The 17,192-nt window shown below is 45.8% G+C and overlaps 1 protein-coding gene across 1 annotated transcript in view; it reads left to right on the top strand.

Annotated features, from left to right (window-relative positions):
- Positions 1–17,192, top strand: part of LOC110532382 (hepatocyte growth factor receptor) — a 72,678-nt gene that overhangs the window by 24,187 nt on the left and 31,299 nt on the right. The window contains exons 3-10 of the mRNA XM_036979352.1: positions 2,407–2,598; positions 6,563–6,724; positions 8,080–8,256; positions 9,336–9,496; positions 10,118–10,223; positions 10,507–10,643; positions 10,815–10,979; positions 12,497–12,599. Of these exons, the coding sequence (XP_036835247.1) occupies positions 2,407–2,598; positions 6,563–6,724; positions 8,080–8,256; positions 9,336–9,496; positions 10,118–10,223; positions 10,507–10,643; positions 10,815–10,979; positions 12,497–12,599 (1,203 nt within the window). The remainder of the gene's footprint in view (positions 1–2,406; positions 2,599–6,562; positions 6,725–8,079; positions 8,257–9,335; positions 9,497–10,117; positions 10,224–10,506; positions 10,644–10,814; positions 10,980–12,496; positions 12,600–17,192) is intronic.

Below are 17,192 nucleotides of genomic sequence, written 5' to 3'. Positions count from 1 at the left end.
GAACCCTTTCTCTTTCTTCGTCTCTCCCTCCTACCGCTCAGCGTTGCTTTTACAAACACTCCATAGGACCTTGTTTGTTTGCTATCAAAATAATCTCCCCTGGACCTGTTTTTGGAGCGGTTCTGTGGTAATCTCCATAGTATCCTGGCTTGATGACATCTCAATCTCGGGGAGTAGTAAGAGAGAGAGGTCCCAGACTTTGGACCACTTCCCATGGACTGTATCTCATGTGGTTTACTTACGTGAGAGGTGCGGACAGCGGGAGTTATGATGGATCAAAGTTGTTGGCCTGGAGATTCCGGGCAAAAGTAAACACACACTGTAGACACATGAAAGACGGTCCATCCGTCATCTGTCCCCCCCCACACACACACACACACTATATCTTACCCACCTGATCTATTTTCACTCTAGGTAGTCAGTCCTCTCTCCTTCTCAGACGTCAGATATTATTCTCCTCTTCTGAAAGAAAGATGAGGTTCTTGTAGAGTGAATCAACTCCGGCCTGACAGCTCAGCACCGCTGGCCCTCTGCAGTACAGCTGTGGCTTTTGGCATTGCGTTCAGCCAGAGATGTTGGCCAGCCTGAGCCTTGAGGATTTCCCTCTGTAGTTGTCTCTCTATCTATCCTACCCTTGCTATAGCCTTGGAGCTAGTTGTAGCCAGTCCAACCTGGTTTGGCTTATGATAGATACAGGTATATCGTAGCGTTGAGGCTGTTTTATTGTTTGTTTGTCTACCAGCCAGGACTGTCTTTTCACCTTGGAGCTAAACTCGCCTGTAATGGTCTACTCTGTAATGGCTGCTAGAGAAAATCTGCTTGCGTGATTTACTACTCTCCCATTGTTCTCCTCAGCTTCAACGCACGCCTTTGAGGTTTACCCCGAGACATTTCAGTGTTACGCATCGCAAGCAAGTCACCCTGACATAGTCCTCACACGTAGTACTTCGTTTACAGAGTCTCTCTTTGGGTGCTTCATAAGTTGGCTATCCCTCCCTGATTCACAGGCACCATCAGTCAGTGTGGTATGTGAGTTGATACTAATTCCAACTGGGTTTAAGATCATTTGAAAATAAATGACCCACTTGACCTGCATCATTGTATACTCTCTCTCTCTCTCTCTCTCTCTCTCTCTCTCTCTCTCTCTCTCTCTCTCTCTCTCTCTCTCTCTCTCTCTCTCTCTCTCTCTCTCTCTCTCTCTCTCTCTCTCTCTCTCTCTCTCTCTCTCTCTCTCTCTCTCTCTCTCTCTCTCTCTCTCTCTCTCTCTCTCTCTCTCTCTCTCTCTCTCTCTCTCTCTCTCTCTCTCTCTCTCTCTCTCTCTCTCTCTCTCTCTCCATATGGGTTTTGGGCCAGTGTTGTGTTCCTTACTGAGTGTTGTGTCTGGGCCCTTTGGAGCGTACAGTGAAACAGTAGATGCTGCCAGGCCGGGCCAAGTGGAGTTAGTGGTAGGGGCCCCAGCCTGGATCTCTTAATCAGTAACCCTCTGCCTCTGTAGTCTGTAGCTAGCACCCTAAACTCTGTAGCTGGCCCCGCCTGTTTAGTCACGGCCCCCGCCTGCCAGCCTCGGATTTCATTAACTATTGATGACCGACTGGGGGGGGGGGGGGGGGGGGGGGGGTCCTTGACCTGAGAGCTTGTCTAGCTTGACCACACCAGCCCCCCTCAACCTACCCCAAGCTTTCTCCACTTTAAAGACTGGTGACCTCTTCTAATGGTTTAATGACGACGACTTAGGTTACTTTCAAAGCAGAGAGTAGGGTGGCCAAGTGAAAAACTGCACAGGGTTGCCATTGCCAGACAGTGGTTCTGGAGGGTGGCCAAGTGAAAAACTGCACAGGGTTGCCATTGCCAGACAGTGGTTCTGGAGAGTGGCCGAGTGAAAACAGGCCAGGCGCAAACACACTTACAGGGTGGACTTTTACTCTATTACTAATGGAGAAGACTCTTGCATGCCTATTGGGCGAGATAGAGAGAGGGAGACAAATAGGGAGGGAGAAAAGCAAAAGGAGAGAGAGAGAGAGAGAGAGAGCAGTGAGCGTGTGTAATGTCATGGCAGCCGCACCGGCACGCATTCCCAATGTGTTTCCCATGAATTCCTGCCACACACACACACACACACACACACACACACACCGTGCCAGCCACAACTCAGCTCTCCATTACGAGCAGGGTCCGACGAAAGAGCAGATGAGGAGGCTTAGGGAGCCCTGCTCTCCATCCCTCCCTTTTACCCTCATCTGACAGGGGCGTGGGGGGGAGGTTGGGGGTCTTGGGAAGTACTGTGGCTCATCAGTTGAGACACTCGGAATGTAATTAGTTAAAAACCACTGGCTGTACGTGACGTATTTCATGCAACCGTCTGTGATCCACATATCTTATGTAGCATGTGTTTTCCTCCCCATGTAGAGTTCCTCAGACGACTCGTTTGGCTGTGGGAAGCATGAGGAGGGCTACCGTCTGGAGGTGACCAGTACCATGGCCAGACTAGACTACTTCAGCGGGCAGTTCAGCAACGTCCTGCTCACCTCCATTGCCGTGGCGACTGCACAGGAGCAGACCGTGGCCAGCCTGGGCACCGCAGACGGACGCCTCATACAGGTAGGGGGACAGGGGGCAAGAGGGAGCACTGGCAACGAGAGGGGAAGTGTAACACTTTACTTAAACAGCCTTACGAGAGTGGGAGCAGTGAGAGTGTGAAAATCACACACTCACTCAATGCAAAGGAAGCAGCATAAATGAGTCCGTATAGTCCAAAAAGGTCCTTGAATTATTATCGATTTATTCATAAACAAAAAGTCTATTGAGCTCCTGAGTGTATACAGAAGGCTCAAACCTGCAAAACTGTCTGTTGGTGCCGTGGCCAGGCAGCACAGTCTCCCTTTATTATTGTGCATGTAAATGGGGCAGGACGTTGGTACGTGACCAGTGAAACCTGACATTTTGGCAACACAAGGAGCCGAGACACAGGTGGCAGCCAGTACAGGGCCAGGTTAGGAAACACCACAGCTGGGAGGTGGGTGGCTTCCTTCCTATTTGCTCAACACATGACCCCTGACCTTGCCTCGGCATGCTTCCACAAACCCTCCTGCCGCGTTCCGCCGTGTGTACCATCTGAGCGAACAAACCACGTCTGGTTTTGCCTATTAATGACAAGTAGAGCTAATGGTGGATTTCACTTTCCCGCTTCCCATTTGTGTGTCTAGGCCCTCGGCAGCGGTCTCACTGTCTCCTAGAGAGGCAGGATTTACTCAGCAGATGGCTCAGTCTAGCCTGGTCCCAGATCAGCCAACATCCTGCCCATTTGCATGCATAATGCATAACCGATCTTGGACCAGGCTAGGTTGAGTGAGGTCAGGTGGAAGTGGGAACGCTGACGGATAAGAGCTTTGGAGTGGTTGCTCTGTCTTGCATGTCCCTGTAAAAGGAAGCTCTGTTTGGCCTCAAACTCTGATGTTTTATGAGTACTTTCAGGAAATACTGTGTTGAAAAAAAAGTCACGGAGGAACGATGGGAACGGGCGAAAAAGTCGACGACAGCTGCGCGGAAGCAGGGTCATGAGCCGAACTGCCCGTTAATGGCAAGCGCCCTGAGCTTCGATGACACGTTCCCTCGCACAGCATTTCTCTCTCTCTCTCTCTCTCTCCACCGAGTCCCCGCAGCTGTTGGCATGTTATTTTTTTCTCACTCTTTTTTTTTTGTTGTTGGTGAAATTTCTAACCTCATTGTCTCGGGATGGGGGTCTGGGAAGGAGAGAGCAGGAGACCAGCTGTCCTGAGAGAGGGATACAGTGGACCTCATGGGGTGGGGGGGTGGGGCTTTAAGAGACGAGGTGAAGGTATGGAGAGATTGGTAGAATAGAAGAGTTGTAGCATGAGAGAGAAATATGGGGCCGAGTGTAGAAAAAAGAGGGAGGGAGAGAGCTTGTAAGGTTGAACGATTGCTTCTAGCTTATTAGAATCCTAGGAAAGGCCTCTGTCAACTGCCTTTCATTCTGTTTAGCCTTTGTTCCCAGGGGAAAATGCTCTTAGCACCAATGGAGAGAACAAAAGAGAGAGGGTAGGAGAAAGAAAGAGAACGATGTGCTGTGTTGTGCTGTGTCCCCGTGGTCTCTCCATTCTGGCTCAGGAAATCTCTCCCTATGGTTCAATATCACTGTGAAAATAGAACAGTGGCTGTGTTTATAGGCTAACCCTGTCTAATACAATAAGCTGTAATTCCGACCACTATTACCTCTGGAGAAAGAGACTAGGCCATTCAGTCTTTGGTTGTAGCTGAAGAGCGGAGCAGGAAATAAGAGTGTTCCCTATGAGAAAGGAGACATGCCATTCATTGACTGGCTGAAGTCTCTCACAAAGAAGACATTGGTTTTCAGCTTCAGTGTATCAATGCTCCAAGGTGCCTTGTCAACAAAGGACCTTGAAAACAGGCGTTAGTGTCCACGTCTGACTACCTGACATGACTTAAGACTAAGAGGGTAGCAGCCCCCTTCATACTCTTCACTGAAATGCAATGGTAATTTAAAGTGAGCACAGCTGACACGCACGTACACACCTTGCAGAGACGCACATAAGGGGGATAGAAGGAGGGGTGGGTGGGTGATACAGTGGATGATTTAAAGTCAACCAGGACATAACCACACTCTATTACAGCCCACTGTTATGTTTCACCCCAACCCAACCGGTTCGGAGCTCCAAGCCTATAATTGCAGCGTAACCACCTGGTTACTCCTGGTGTGCGCTGCACTGCATCTGTGTGTAGGAGTGTGTATGTCCGTGCAATGCTTTTATGTGTGTGTGTGTGTGTGTGCGTACAGGCGTGTGTGTATGTGTATGAATGCGTGCCTACGTTGACGTGTGTGTGTGTGTGTGCGTGTGTGAATAAGACTTCTGAAACACCTCGCGACATGTCCAGGTACAAGATGCTCTCTTGCTGCTCTTTCTGCCTTCGGGCAATGTCTTTTGTCCCTCCGTCTCCCTGTAGCTCCCTCCACCTCCATGGTGGTTAAGCTCTAATCTGCCAATCTGTCATCTCACTCTCAATATAGCATCATTATTACCCTCCACACAGTAGTGGGAGTGGCTCGCCGGGCCCCTACAATGCCAATGGGGAAAAAAACACACACTTTGCATGTGACGTGAAACATCGTTCAGTGTTACTGTGTTAATAGTCCCTCACAACTAGATGACCTGGTCTGCACCACCAGATTCCATGGCGTTATCTCTTTGTTACCGTATTCCATTCTGTTGCAACCTTCAGTCTTGTACGGCATCCGATTAGTAGAAACAGCAGAAGATTGACTCAGCACTAAAAGGTCCTACGAAATCACCATGCCCAAGTTCGTGTCAATTTTTTTTTCTGGATCAAAAAGGCTTGGAAGGGGCCGTGGTAGGGTCTGTGGTAGGGGCGCGGTCGGCCTGGCAGCCTGGCTGAATTTCAGATAACATTTTAGAGGCCGTTATCTTGGTGGTGTAGGGACATTTTTGAATTTTTAAGCCAATTTCCTGCATTTTTACTCATTTCACCATGGAGCCGAGAGAAATGTTTGCAGTTTGAAAGCTAATTTCCTGTAAATCTACACATTCTGCCGTGCTGCCGAGAGAAAATGTTGCCCTTTTAAAGCCCATTTCCTGTGATTCTATTTATTCTCCCATGGAGCTGAGATAGATTTTTTCCACTTTTAAAGCTAATTTCCAGTAACTCTATGTATTTTGCAATGGCTAATGCTGTGTTATTTTGCTCAAACATAATAACAAAGTCTATACTGCTAAATTCATTGTTTTGGTAATTGTCAATGTTCCCTGACTGTCTAGCTTTTATTTTGGTGCCTGTTAGTTATCAAAGATTATATTATTTAAAAGCCCAGTGCAGTCAAAAACTAGACTTTGCAGTGTTTAAAAAATATATATTTCCACACTATGAGGTTGGAATAATAATGTGAAAGACCACCTGAAATGTCTGCCTGTTTTGACGGGATGGAGTTTTAGCCTGGGGACATCACCAGGTGGTAAATTAGTTAATTGACCAATAAGAAAGAGTTCCAAACCTCTCCCAATAACAGATAGTTTTCAGTTTCCCCCTCCCCACTCAGACCACTCCCAGACAGACCTATCAAAATTCTTGCTTTCAAAATTGCTCTTTGCTAAGAAGCTACGGTTTTTTTTTTTTTTACCATTTTAACTGACAACAATCACAGTACTTCAGTGTTACCCAGAAATGATTTGATACTGAGATAAAAACTGCTGCGTTGGACCTTCAAAAATATATAGGTCCATTATCTTTTCTACATACTTTGTATTTGGCTTTAGCCGTTTAAGTTTACACTGAAAGAGTTTCTCCCGCAAAGGTATTTCTACACTGTATGGACTTACGCAACCTGAAGAAACGCTTAGGCAGCCTGCCCAAGTGCAACACCCCACAGTGCCTTTCTACATTATTACATTGCTTTATTAATAACTGAGGTATGTGTGGCATCTCCGGTAGACAGGGGTGTTTTTTAAATTATTATTATTAAATGGTTGAACTCTGTGTTTTACTGAGCTGGCCTGGCCTCTGTCTTCCCCAGGTGGTGGTCTCCCGTTCCAAACGCAGCACGCCCCACGTGGACTTCCGCCTGGATGACTCGCGCCCCGTGTCCCCCGAGGTGGCTCTCCTGTCCCCCCAGCGCCACGACGGCTCCCCCCAGCGCAGCCAGGACGGCTCACTCTTGTTGGTGACAGGAAATAAGGTGGGTAGTCAGTAGACACAGGAGAGGGAGTATCAAAAGACAACACACGCACACACACACACACTCAAAGACACACGCACACTGTATCGACACACACACACTTTATATTCATAACAGACATTCTTTACATTGCTGGTTTGATGGAAACAACAGCCCCCTGGCACTAAGCCACAGTGTCAACATTGACCAGAGCCAACAGATTGTTTGAATCAATGTCCTACAACAGTTCTGTCACGTTCGTTCGTAGAAACTGACCAAGGCGTTGAGTTCCACATATTTATTAAAGAAGTGAAACTTAGCAAAGACAAACACAAATAAACAATAAACTAACAACGAACCCGCGACTACAGAGAATGCTAACGTGCAATAACTCAAAAACAATATCCCGTAAACACAGGTGAGAAAAACAGCTACTTCAATATGATCCCCAATTAGAGACAACGATTACCAGCTGCCTCTAATTGGGAATCATACACAAACACCAACATAGAAAAACAAACCTAGAACCCCACATAAAAATAATAACCCCCCCCCCCCCCCCCCAGTCATGCCCTGACCCACTCTACCATAGAAAATAAGTACTCTTTATGGTCAGGACGTGACAAGTTCAGCCAACAGTTGAAAATAAATGTTTTCCCCGTATGCCCACATTGATCAGAGAAATAAAAAAATTGATTTAATTTAGATTTTTTTCGTCACTGGGCCTGAGTACAATACCTCATAATATGAAAGTGGAATTCTCTTTTTTTGTTTTTTGTTTTTACAAATTAATTTAAAAAATGAAAAGCTGAAATGTCTTGAATTAGTACGTATCAACCGCTTTGTTATGGCAAGCCTAAATATGTTCAGGAGTAAAACATTGCTTAACAAGTCACATAATAAGTAGCATGGACATCCGCCTATGTCGGGCCTTCCACATCTGCGGTTTTTGTTAGACCTTGAAATCCCGAAAATAGTTATTCTTATGAAAATGTCTGTAGCTTCCGTATGGTTTAGCCTAGAAACGAGTATGACCCTACTGTGGAAAGGGTAGACTCTCACAAACACAATGTTCTCTGTTTTGGATGTAGTTTTGTGCCACCAAAAATAAGAGGTTAAATATTTGTCAAATAAATGTATATTTCCTGAGCTTTCTTCTATCTCGTAGATATAAGACAGACACTTCATAACCTTATTCTCTATTGTTTAGTTTTTTAAAACTATTATATGGTATTTTAGCTTAGCAGATGCTTTTATCCAAAGTGTCATATAGTTATGTGATCCATGCAGGAATTAAACCCACAGCATTCTTATGTACAAAACAAACTTGTTTTTGTTTAGTCTGTATTCTGATTGGCTGTCGTGTGTACGCCCAGATCACCAAGGTCCCTCTGATTGGTCCTGGCTGTGAGCAACAGTGGATGTGTAGTTCCTGCCTGCTGGTGCCAGGTTTTATGGGATGTGGCTGGTGTGACGGCCGCTGCACCAGGGCAGCCCAGTGTCACCCAGCGTCCCTCTGGACCCAGGACTCCTGCCCTCCCGTCATCACCACGGTAGCTAGCCAGTTCAAGTTTAAAAAAAGCTTTGTTGTCCACAAGCACAACATTTCACAACACCCCCTATGTCACTCCCTCTGACCAAAACACTGGGACTATTGTTGTTGTTTTGATCTTTATTGCAATACTCCATACTGAGAGTGTCTACATAAACAAAGACAAGCTGCTAGTGACTAGTGTCATCTGAGGCCATACAGGTAACTGCCAAAATAAAGGAAACACCAACATAAAGTGTCTTAATAGGGCATTGGGCCACCACGAGCTGCCAGAACAGCTTCAATACACATTGGCACAGACTCTACAAGTGTCTGGAACTCTATTGGAGGGATGCAACACCATTCTTCCACAATAAATTCCATAATTTGGTGTTTTGTTGATGGTAGTAGAAAACGCTGTTTGAGGCGCCGCTTCAGAATCTCTAAGTGTTCAATCTGGTTGAGATCTGGTGACTGAGACAGCCTTGGCATAAGGTTTACATCGTTTTCATGCTAATCAAACCATTCAGTGACCCTGTGGATGGGCGCATTGTCATCCTATGGGGGCATAGCCATGGTAGCCAAAAGAATGGCCTACGTAGCGTTTTTAGACATGACCCTAAGCATTATGGGATGTTACTTGCTTAACTAACTCAGGAACCACACCTGTGTGGAAGCACATACTTTCAATATACTTTGTATCCCTCATTTACTCAATTTTTTAAAATTATTTTGGCAGTTACCTGTAGCTAATTTTGCAGTATACTATATGCCATATACCCCTTTGGCAAGTATGGAAACAAAGCTCCCACCAGTAACCTGGATACACTACACAGTGTTTTTACTGGAGAGCTTGTAAGCGACTCCTCCATTGTTGTCTAAAGGTTGTCTAAGGATAGTTTAAAGGTTGTCTGTCTGGTCGCTTGTCATTTCCAGTGTGTGGTTTCTACACTTGTTTTTGGATACTAGTTGTCTCTGCTAAAAACCAGCACCTGGAACTAGAAGTACAGGGTTTTCGCTTCCTTTGTTATCTGATTGTTTGGAGGTTGTTTGAAGGATGTTTGAAGGTTGTCTTTGGGTTGTTATTGTGTGTTTGTGTAGATCTCCCCAGCCAACGGCCCCCTGGGAGGGAGCACCAAGGTGACGGTGTGTGGGAGGAACTTTGGCTTCAACAAGACGGAGAGGTTTGACCACACACTCATCAGCCTGGACGTGGCCGGGGCACCCTGCAAACTACTGAAACGAGAGAGCAACAGCAACAGGTGAGGGAGGACGGACTGGGATTGGGGTGTGTGTGTAGGCAGGGGGGGGGGGGGGGGGGGGGGGTAGTGCATGCATCCTTGTGGATGAGTCAGTGGGTGGGGGGGGGGGGGGGGTTGTGTTTGTGTGTGTACTGTTTAATCATGCGTTGGGATAAGGGTGAGGGTAAACAGTTGAATGAAGAAGGTTAAGGAAACGGCGCCATAGAATGAGGACTCCAAGTGCCGGGCCGCATTCCCACGTTGCATTGCATTCTGCTCATGACTTCCCTAAGTGTTAAATTGGTGGGAGAATGGCTGCGTACAGAATTTCACTCTTTCCAATCCAAGAGGCCATGCCAGACAGCAGCGTTTAACTCAAAAGCCCAAGTTACCAAACATCCCCCCCCCCCCACTCTTATAGTCAACTCATTGTGTAGAAGATTGAACCCCCCAAAAGATGGCCTCTTTGTGCTTTTCTGCAGCGTAGTAAAGTCATCATCAAATTAGGTTAACTGCTTGCTTACCCCAACAAGAGTGAGCACACAATGTTTGTTGTTGGTGTTCTTGTGCCTCTCTTGCGGGATAAATCAAGTTTTATTGAATTGTGTGTGTGTGTGTGTGTACACGTCTCTGTGTGTGTAGGTTGGTGTGTGTTCCGGCGTCTCCTGTGAACTCGTCTCTGGCTAGTAGTGTGGTGAAGGTCCACAGTGGCAAGGAGATGTCCCAAACACAGGGATTCACCTTTGTGGTAAGAACTGAATGCTGTCTCCACTCACAATCACAATATGAACACAGTAGACAGTAGTCATTAACCCTGGTCCTGGAGAGCTAAAAATGCAGGCGTTGGTTCTCTCTCTAGCTCTCCACGACTACAGTTGGTGCCCACTGTCATAGACACTGTAGGTACAGTATGTCAGATGGCTGGACAGATTGATTACTTACAGTAACTGACTGATTTGCATATGAACTGTAATTGTGGTTGTTGTTGGGTTTGAAGTGGCTTCGACTCCCCTCCTGTCTCGCTCATACAGAACCCAGTAATCAGGGAGATCTTCCCTGCATTCGGTCCTAAGTCAGGAGGCACCGTGCTCACCATCAGAGGCTCTTTCTTAGACAGTGGCAACTCCAGACAGGTCACTGTTGGGAATGCCACCTGTGAGATCCTGAGGTGAGAGTGCATAATGTTTCTGCTTCGAGTAAAAATGCTTGCGTGTGTACATGCGGACGATATACACTGTATTTAACAGGTTTTGGTTATTCTCCAAATGTGAGGAACTGTGTTGTGTGTGTGTGTGTACTCTCACTAATATGCCGACGTGTATTTTGTCTCTTTCTCCAGTGTGTCAGTTACCATGCTGATGTGCAGGACCCCTCCCCAGTCGGCCCCGTCCCTCCAGGCGGTGTATGTGAGGGTGGACTCTGTGGTCCGAGAGGCCCCTGTACTCTTCGCCTACAACGAAGACCCTCTCATCTCCAGCATCCAGCCCACACGGTCCTTCATCAGGTACTTGATATTAGTTTGCTAGTTTGTCCGTTGGTAAGGAGGGATGCAGGCCGTAGAGCAGCAGCAGGAGTAATATGGCGGTGTCGACAGAGGTAGCTAGGGAAAGAGATATAGCTATTATTATCCGTAGGAAGAGGTTCCATAGGATACAGGTGTCAGAGAAGGAATGAGAGATCGTAGGGGGGAGTTTATGAAAACAGAGAAGTCACAGAGAGAGGGAACGAGTAGCAGTGTGTGGTGTATATAGAGGAGAAGAGAAAGTGAGAGAGACGGTCATAAAGGATAAGTGGGTGAAGAGGGACACATTAAATAAAAATCTATTTGGCTGCTGGTGGGCAAGGAGACCCCCAGCTCCGCTAAAACCATTGACGACTATGTGCCGTTTTCCAGGGATGGTTAAATAAAGGTTCTAACTATTTGGTTGGAATATCATCACCTCCTCTTGAAGAGCAGAGTCAGAACTACACATTTCCGATTATTCCACATCAATCATCAGAGTTGTACAGCAAGTAACTGCATGCTTTTTATGATCAGAGAACATTGATTGAGCATGTATTTTCAGATAGGTGAGGGTAGCCTATCGATTTGGCGTGTAGCTAGCTAAGAAAACAACACGTGTCATTTAGCTTGCTTCCTCAGAGATTCGACTTTTGGAAAGAGCTTGACGTCGGCATTTCTTTGACTTAGTTACATTGCCAGTCGGATTACTGTCTTCACCTCTATAGATGGCAAGCAAATCAAACTATATTTGGATGTAGCCTTCTAGCTTTGTTAGCTGTTATTAGCAAGCTAGCCAATTTGACGTGGTCCGTCAATAAATGGAGCCTGTCATGTCTGTCGGCAGCAAGCGTGATGAAACACCCTTGAAAACAACGTTGAAAAGGGAATCATGTTAGCTAACTTCGCTAGGAAGGCCTACGTTGTTTGGGGGAGAAAAGTACATTAGGTCTATTTACGTCTATGTTTAGCCAACCTTTGCAGTTTATATCGTCAAATACGCCCTTCTGCTGCTCGCCAGGCAGATCTCACAAAGGATGGGAAATGAACGTAAACCACTCATTGCCTACTTGTCACTTATACAGTAGTTCACTTTCATTTGACTGTGTATCACTCAGATATCCAATTCATGGTGGCCAATATTACAGGATGAATTGATTTTTAATGATCATTGAAAGCATGCAGTTACTTGCTGTATGACTCTGATGATAGAGCTAAATGTGTGCAATTGTTCTGCATGGAATAACAATGCATTTGTAATTTTGTAACTATGTTCTTCAAGAGGTGATGATTTTTGCAGGACAGTTATAACATTTATTGAACGATTCCTTGAAAACGGCACGCAGTTGTAAATGGTTTTAGATGTTTTCAGCAGGCAAATCTAACACTCTGCGCCTTATTGTGACGTTTTATTGATAACGGCCTATGGGCCCGCTAGTGACTAATCACTAACAGTCATTTTCTCCATGGAGATCACACTGTGTATTTATTCCTGGCTACTCTCTCTGCGTCCCCAATAGCGGAGGCAGCACTGTGGTGGCCCAGGGCTTCTACCTTCACTCGGCTTCCCCGCCTCAGATGGTGCTCATCCCCACAGCCCAGGACGGCAAGGTGTTCACTGTGGTGAGTGTCTTAACCTCTACTGAACTAGGAGTGAGGTTTAGCAAGACCTCGTTCCCGTTGAGTGTCTGTCCGTCTGTTGAGGCGACCGACCGGACGTCTTCCAGCCGGTGCAAAAAACTAAATACCTCCAGGTCCCCCCCCCCCCCCTTCAAACAAACCGCGTGGCTGTTATTGTCATTAAGCCCCCCTGAAAAGAAGAGAAAAGAGGTGAAATATTAGGGGAACAGTGCTAGATAGATTTGTACGAATGGATGGGGGGGAAATGGAAAGTCTACGCTCCATATGAGATAGTGTCATCACCTCTGAGTCACACAGTAATGTTACAGTAGCTGACTTGGTTTATTATCTGGCTTCAATCTGCTCAATCTGGGTTGATTATCTTTCCCCCCGCCGCATCCCAAATAGCACCATCATCCCTATATAGTGCACTACTTTTGACCAAAACCGTACGGGACACAACCATGGTTTATTATGCACTACAAAGGGAATAGGGTGCCCTTTGGGACACAGGTGTGGGCCTCGAGCTCTTCAATCTGTGTTGATTCTCCTTATTCTAAGAACGCTGCGGTGCGGATACACATGTATTCAGCCACTATCAAGGTTACCTCAGTTACCACAGCACGAGAGAAGCCCTGACCTGACTCTCTGTGTGTTCCACTTTTATAAGGAACCCTGATAACTAGATAGAAATGTAGGTTTCATTGCAGTTGTTTTTTAACGTTACCCTCTGTCTTGAAACAAACTGGTACACCTTAGTGTTGGAGGTTGGTGGTTGGCTGACTTGGAGTTGGCCCACATTGTGACATGTTGTTCCCAAATCAAATCAAACATTATTGGTCACATACACATGGTTAGCAGATGTTATTGGTCCAATACACATGGTAGGCAGATGTTGTTGGTCACATACACATGGTTAGCAGATGTTATTGGTCACATACACATGGTTAGCAGATGTTATTGGTCACATACACATGGTTAGCAGATGTTATTGGTCACATACACATGGTTAGCAGATGTTATTGGTCCAATACACATGGTTAGCAGATGTCATTGGTCACATACACATGGTTAGCAGATGTCATTGGTCACTTACACATGGTTAGCAGATGTCATTGGTCTCATACACATGGTTAGCAGATGTTATATGTCCAATACACATGGTTAGCAGATGTCATTGGTCACATACACATGGTTAGCAGATGTCATTGGTCACATACACATGGTTAGCAGATGTCATTGGTCACATACACATGGTTAGCAGATGTCATTGGTCACATACACATGGTTAGCAGATGTTATTGGTCACATACACATGGTTAGCAGATGTTATATGTCCAATACACATGGTTAGCAGATGTTATATGTCCAATACACATGGTTAGCAGATGTTATATGTCCAATACACATGGTTAGCAGATGTCATTGGTCACATACACATGGTTAGCAGATGTCATTGGTCACATACACATGGTTAGCAGATGTCATTGGTCACATACACATGGTTAGCAGATGTCATTGGTCACATACACATGGTTATCAGATGTTATATGTCCAATTCACATGGTTAGCAAATGTTATATGTCCAATACACATGGTTAGCAGATGTTATATGTCCAATACACATGGTTAGCAGATGTTATATGTCCAATACACATGGTTAGCAGATGTCATTGGTCACATACACATGGTTAGCAGATGCCATTGGTCACATACACATGGTTAGCAGATGTCATTGGTCACATACACATGGTTAGCAGATGTCATTGGTCACATACACATGGTTAGCAGATGTCATTGGTCACATACACATGGTTAGCAGATGTCATTGGTCACATACACATGGTTAGCAGATGTCATTGGTCACATACACATGGTTAGCAGATGTTATTGGTCACATACACATGGTTAGCAGATGTCATTGGTCACATACACATGGTTAGCAGATGTCATTGGTCACATACACATGGTTAGCAGATGTCATTGGTCACATACACATGGTTAGCAGATGTTATTGGTCACATACACATGGTTAGCAGATGTCATTGGTCACATACACATGGTTAGCAGATGTCATTGGTCACATACACATGGTTAGCAGATGTCATTGGTCACATACACATGGTTAGCAGATGTCATTGGTCACATACACATGGTTAGCAGATGTCATTGGTCACATACACATGGTTAGCAGATGTCATTGGTCACATACACATGGTTAGCAGATGTTATTGGTCCAATACACATGGTTAGCAGATGTCATTGGTCACATACACATGGTTAGCAGATGTTATTGCAAGTGTAGAGATATTCTTATGCTTCTAGGTCCGACAGTGCAGCAGAATGTAACAGGTAATACAGTATCTAACAATTCCAAAACAAAACCTAAAACAGACATATTCTAGTAAAGGAATGGGATGAGAATATATAAGTATAAAATATATAGAGGGCAGGTAGTTTGCCCCCGATGATGCGTTGTGCAGACCGTACCACCCTCTGGAGAGCCCTGCGGTTGTGGGTGGTGCAATTGCCGTACCAGGCGGTGATACAGCCCGACAGGATGCTCTCAATTGTGTACCTGTAAAAATTTGTGAGGGTTTTGGTGACAAGTCAGGAAGTCCAGGACCCAGTTGCACAGGGTGGGGTCAAGACCCAGGGTCTCAAGCTTAATGATGAGTTTGGAGGGTAATATGGTGTTGAATACTGAGCTGTAGTCAATGAACAACATTCTTACATAGGTATTCCTCTTGTCCAGGTGGAATAGGGCAGTGTGATGGCGATTGCATCATCTGTGGACCTATTGGGGCTGTAAGCAAATTTAAGTGGGTCTAGGATAACAGGTAGGGTGGAGGTGATATGATCCTGGACTAGTCTCTCAAAGCACTTCATGATGACAGAAGTGAGTGCTACAGGGCGATAGTCATTTTGTTCAGTTACCTTAGCTTTCTTGGGAACAGGAACAATGGTGGCCATCTTGAAGCACGTGGGGACAGCAGACTGGAATAGGAATTGATTGAATATGTCTAAACACACCAGCCAGCTTGTCTGCACATGCTCTGAGGACACGGTTAGGGATGCCGTCTGGGCCGGCAGCCTTGCGAGGGTTAGCACGTTTAAATGTTTTACTCACGTCAGCCATGGAGAAGCAAGGCGTCAATGTTCGCGATGGGGCTGGTTTTCTTTTTGTAATCTGTGATTGTCTGTAGACCCTGCCACATACGTCTCGTGTTTGAGCTGTTGATTTGCGATTCCACTTTGTCTCTACACTGATACTTTGCTTGTTTGATTGCCTTATGGAGGGAATAACTACACTGTTTGTATTTGGTCATGTTTCCAGTTGCCTTGCCATGATTAAATGCGGTGGTACGTTCTTTCAGTTTTGCGTGAATGCTGCCATCAATCCACGGTTTCTGTTTAGGGAAGGTTTTAATAGTCACAGTAGGTACAACATCTCCTATACACTTCCTTATAAACTTGCTCACCGCGTATATGTCAATGTTATTGTCTGAGGCTACCCGGAACATATCCCAGTCCACTTGATCGAAGCAATCTTAAAGCGTGGAATCCGATTGGTCAGACCAGCGTTGGATAGACCTAAGCACCGGCGCTTCCTGTTTTAGTTTCTGCCTATAGGAGGGGAGCAACAAGATGGAGTCATGGTCAGATTTGCCAAAAGGAGGGTGGGGGGAGGGCCTTGTATGCATCGTGGAAGTTAGAGTAGCAGTGGTCAAGTGTGTTACTCGCTTGTGTACTGCAATCGATATGCTGATAGAATTGAGGTAGCCTTGTTCTCAGATTAGCTTAGTTAAAATCCCTAGCTACAATAAATGCAGCCTCAGGATATATGGTTTCCAGTGTGCACCCTCTCCTCCGACGGCGTTGTTTTGAGTCGGCGTCTGGAATCAGTTCAAATGCCCTGGGAGGTGCAGACAAAGGATCCGCTTTGGGTCGTATTCCTGGTTGTAGGGCTGGTTGTGCTGGTAAGTTGACGTCTCTCTGATATCCAATAGTTCTTCCCGGCTGTATGTAAGAACACTTAAGGTTTTCTGGGCTAACAATGTAAGAAATAATACATAAAAAAACAAAATACTGCACAGTTTCCTAAGGACTTGAAGTGAAGCTTCCATCTTTATCGGCGCCATCTTGCCATCTCTATGAACCACAACAAATACGTTTTACACACAAGTGGCCTCTGATGTTATGTGGACAGGTAGTGCTTTGTTATGGTGTTATCTTTCAACCTTGATAGCAAGGCACACAGGTTTAGTCATGACTCCCTTAGGAGAAACACACACTCAAGCAAAACACACACATACACTGCTCTAACACTTTATCTCAAATCTCAACCAAACAAAATCCCTCTCTATCCCTCTCAACCCCCTCTACACCAGACCACTGTATCTGTATCAGCTAAGCTACAACCAACCCCCATCCCCTGACATCAAGCGCACGCACGCACGCACACACACACACACCAGCTCGCCTTTCAGTTTCCCTTTCACTGACCCCCTCCTGGTGTGACCTGTGATGAGGTTGGTGCTCTACAGAGCCTCAGGGAGGGCTAGGGTCAGAAGAGACAACAGGAGAGGAGGGAGG

The sequence above is a fragment of the Oncorhynchus mykiss genome, chromosome 1 (genome assembly GCF_013265735.2).
Source record: "Oncorhynchus mykiss isolate Arlee chromosome 1, USDA_OmykA_1.1, whole genome shotgun sequence".
In the NCBI taxonomy this organism is placed as follows: domain Eukaryota; kingdom Metazoa; phylum Chordata; class Actinopteri; order Salmoniformes; family Salmonidae; genus Oncorhynchus; species Oncorhynchus mykiss.
Note: the sequence above shows the minus strand (reverse complement) of the source record. Positions and strands in the feature narration are given on the sequence as shown.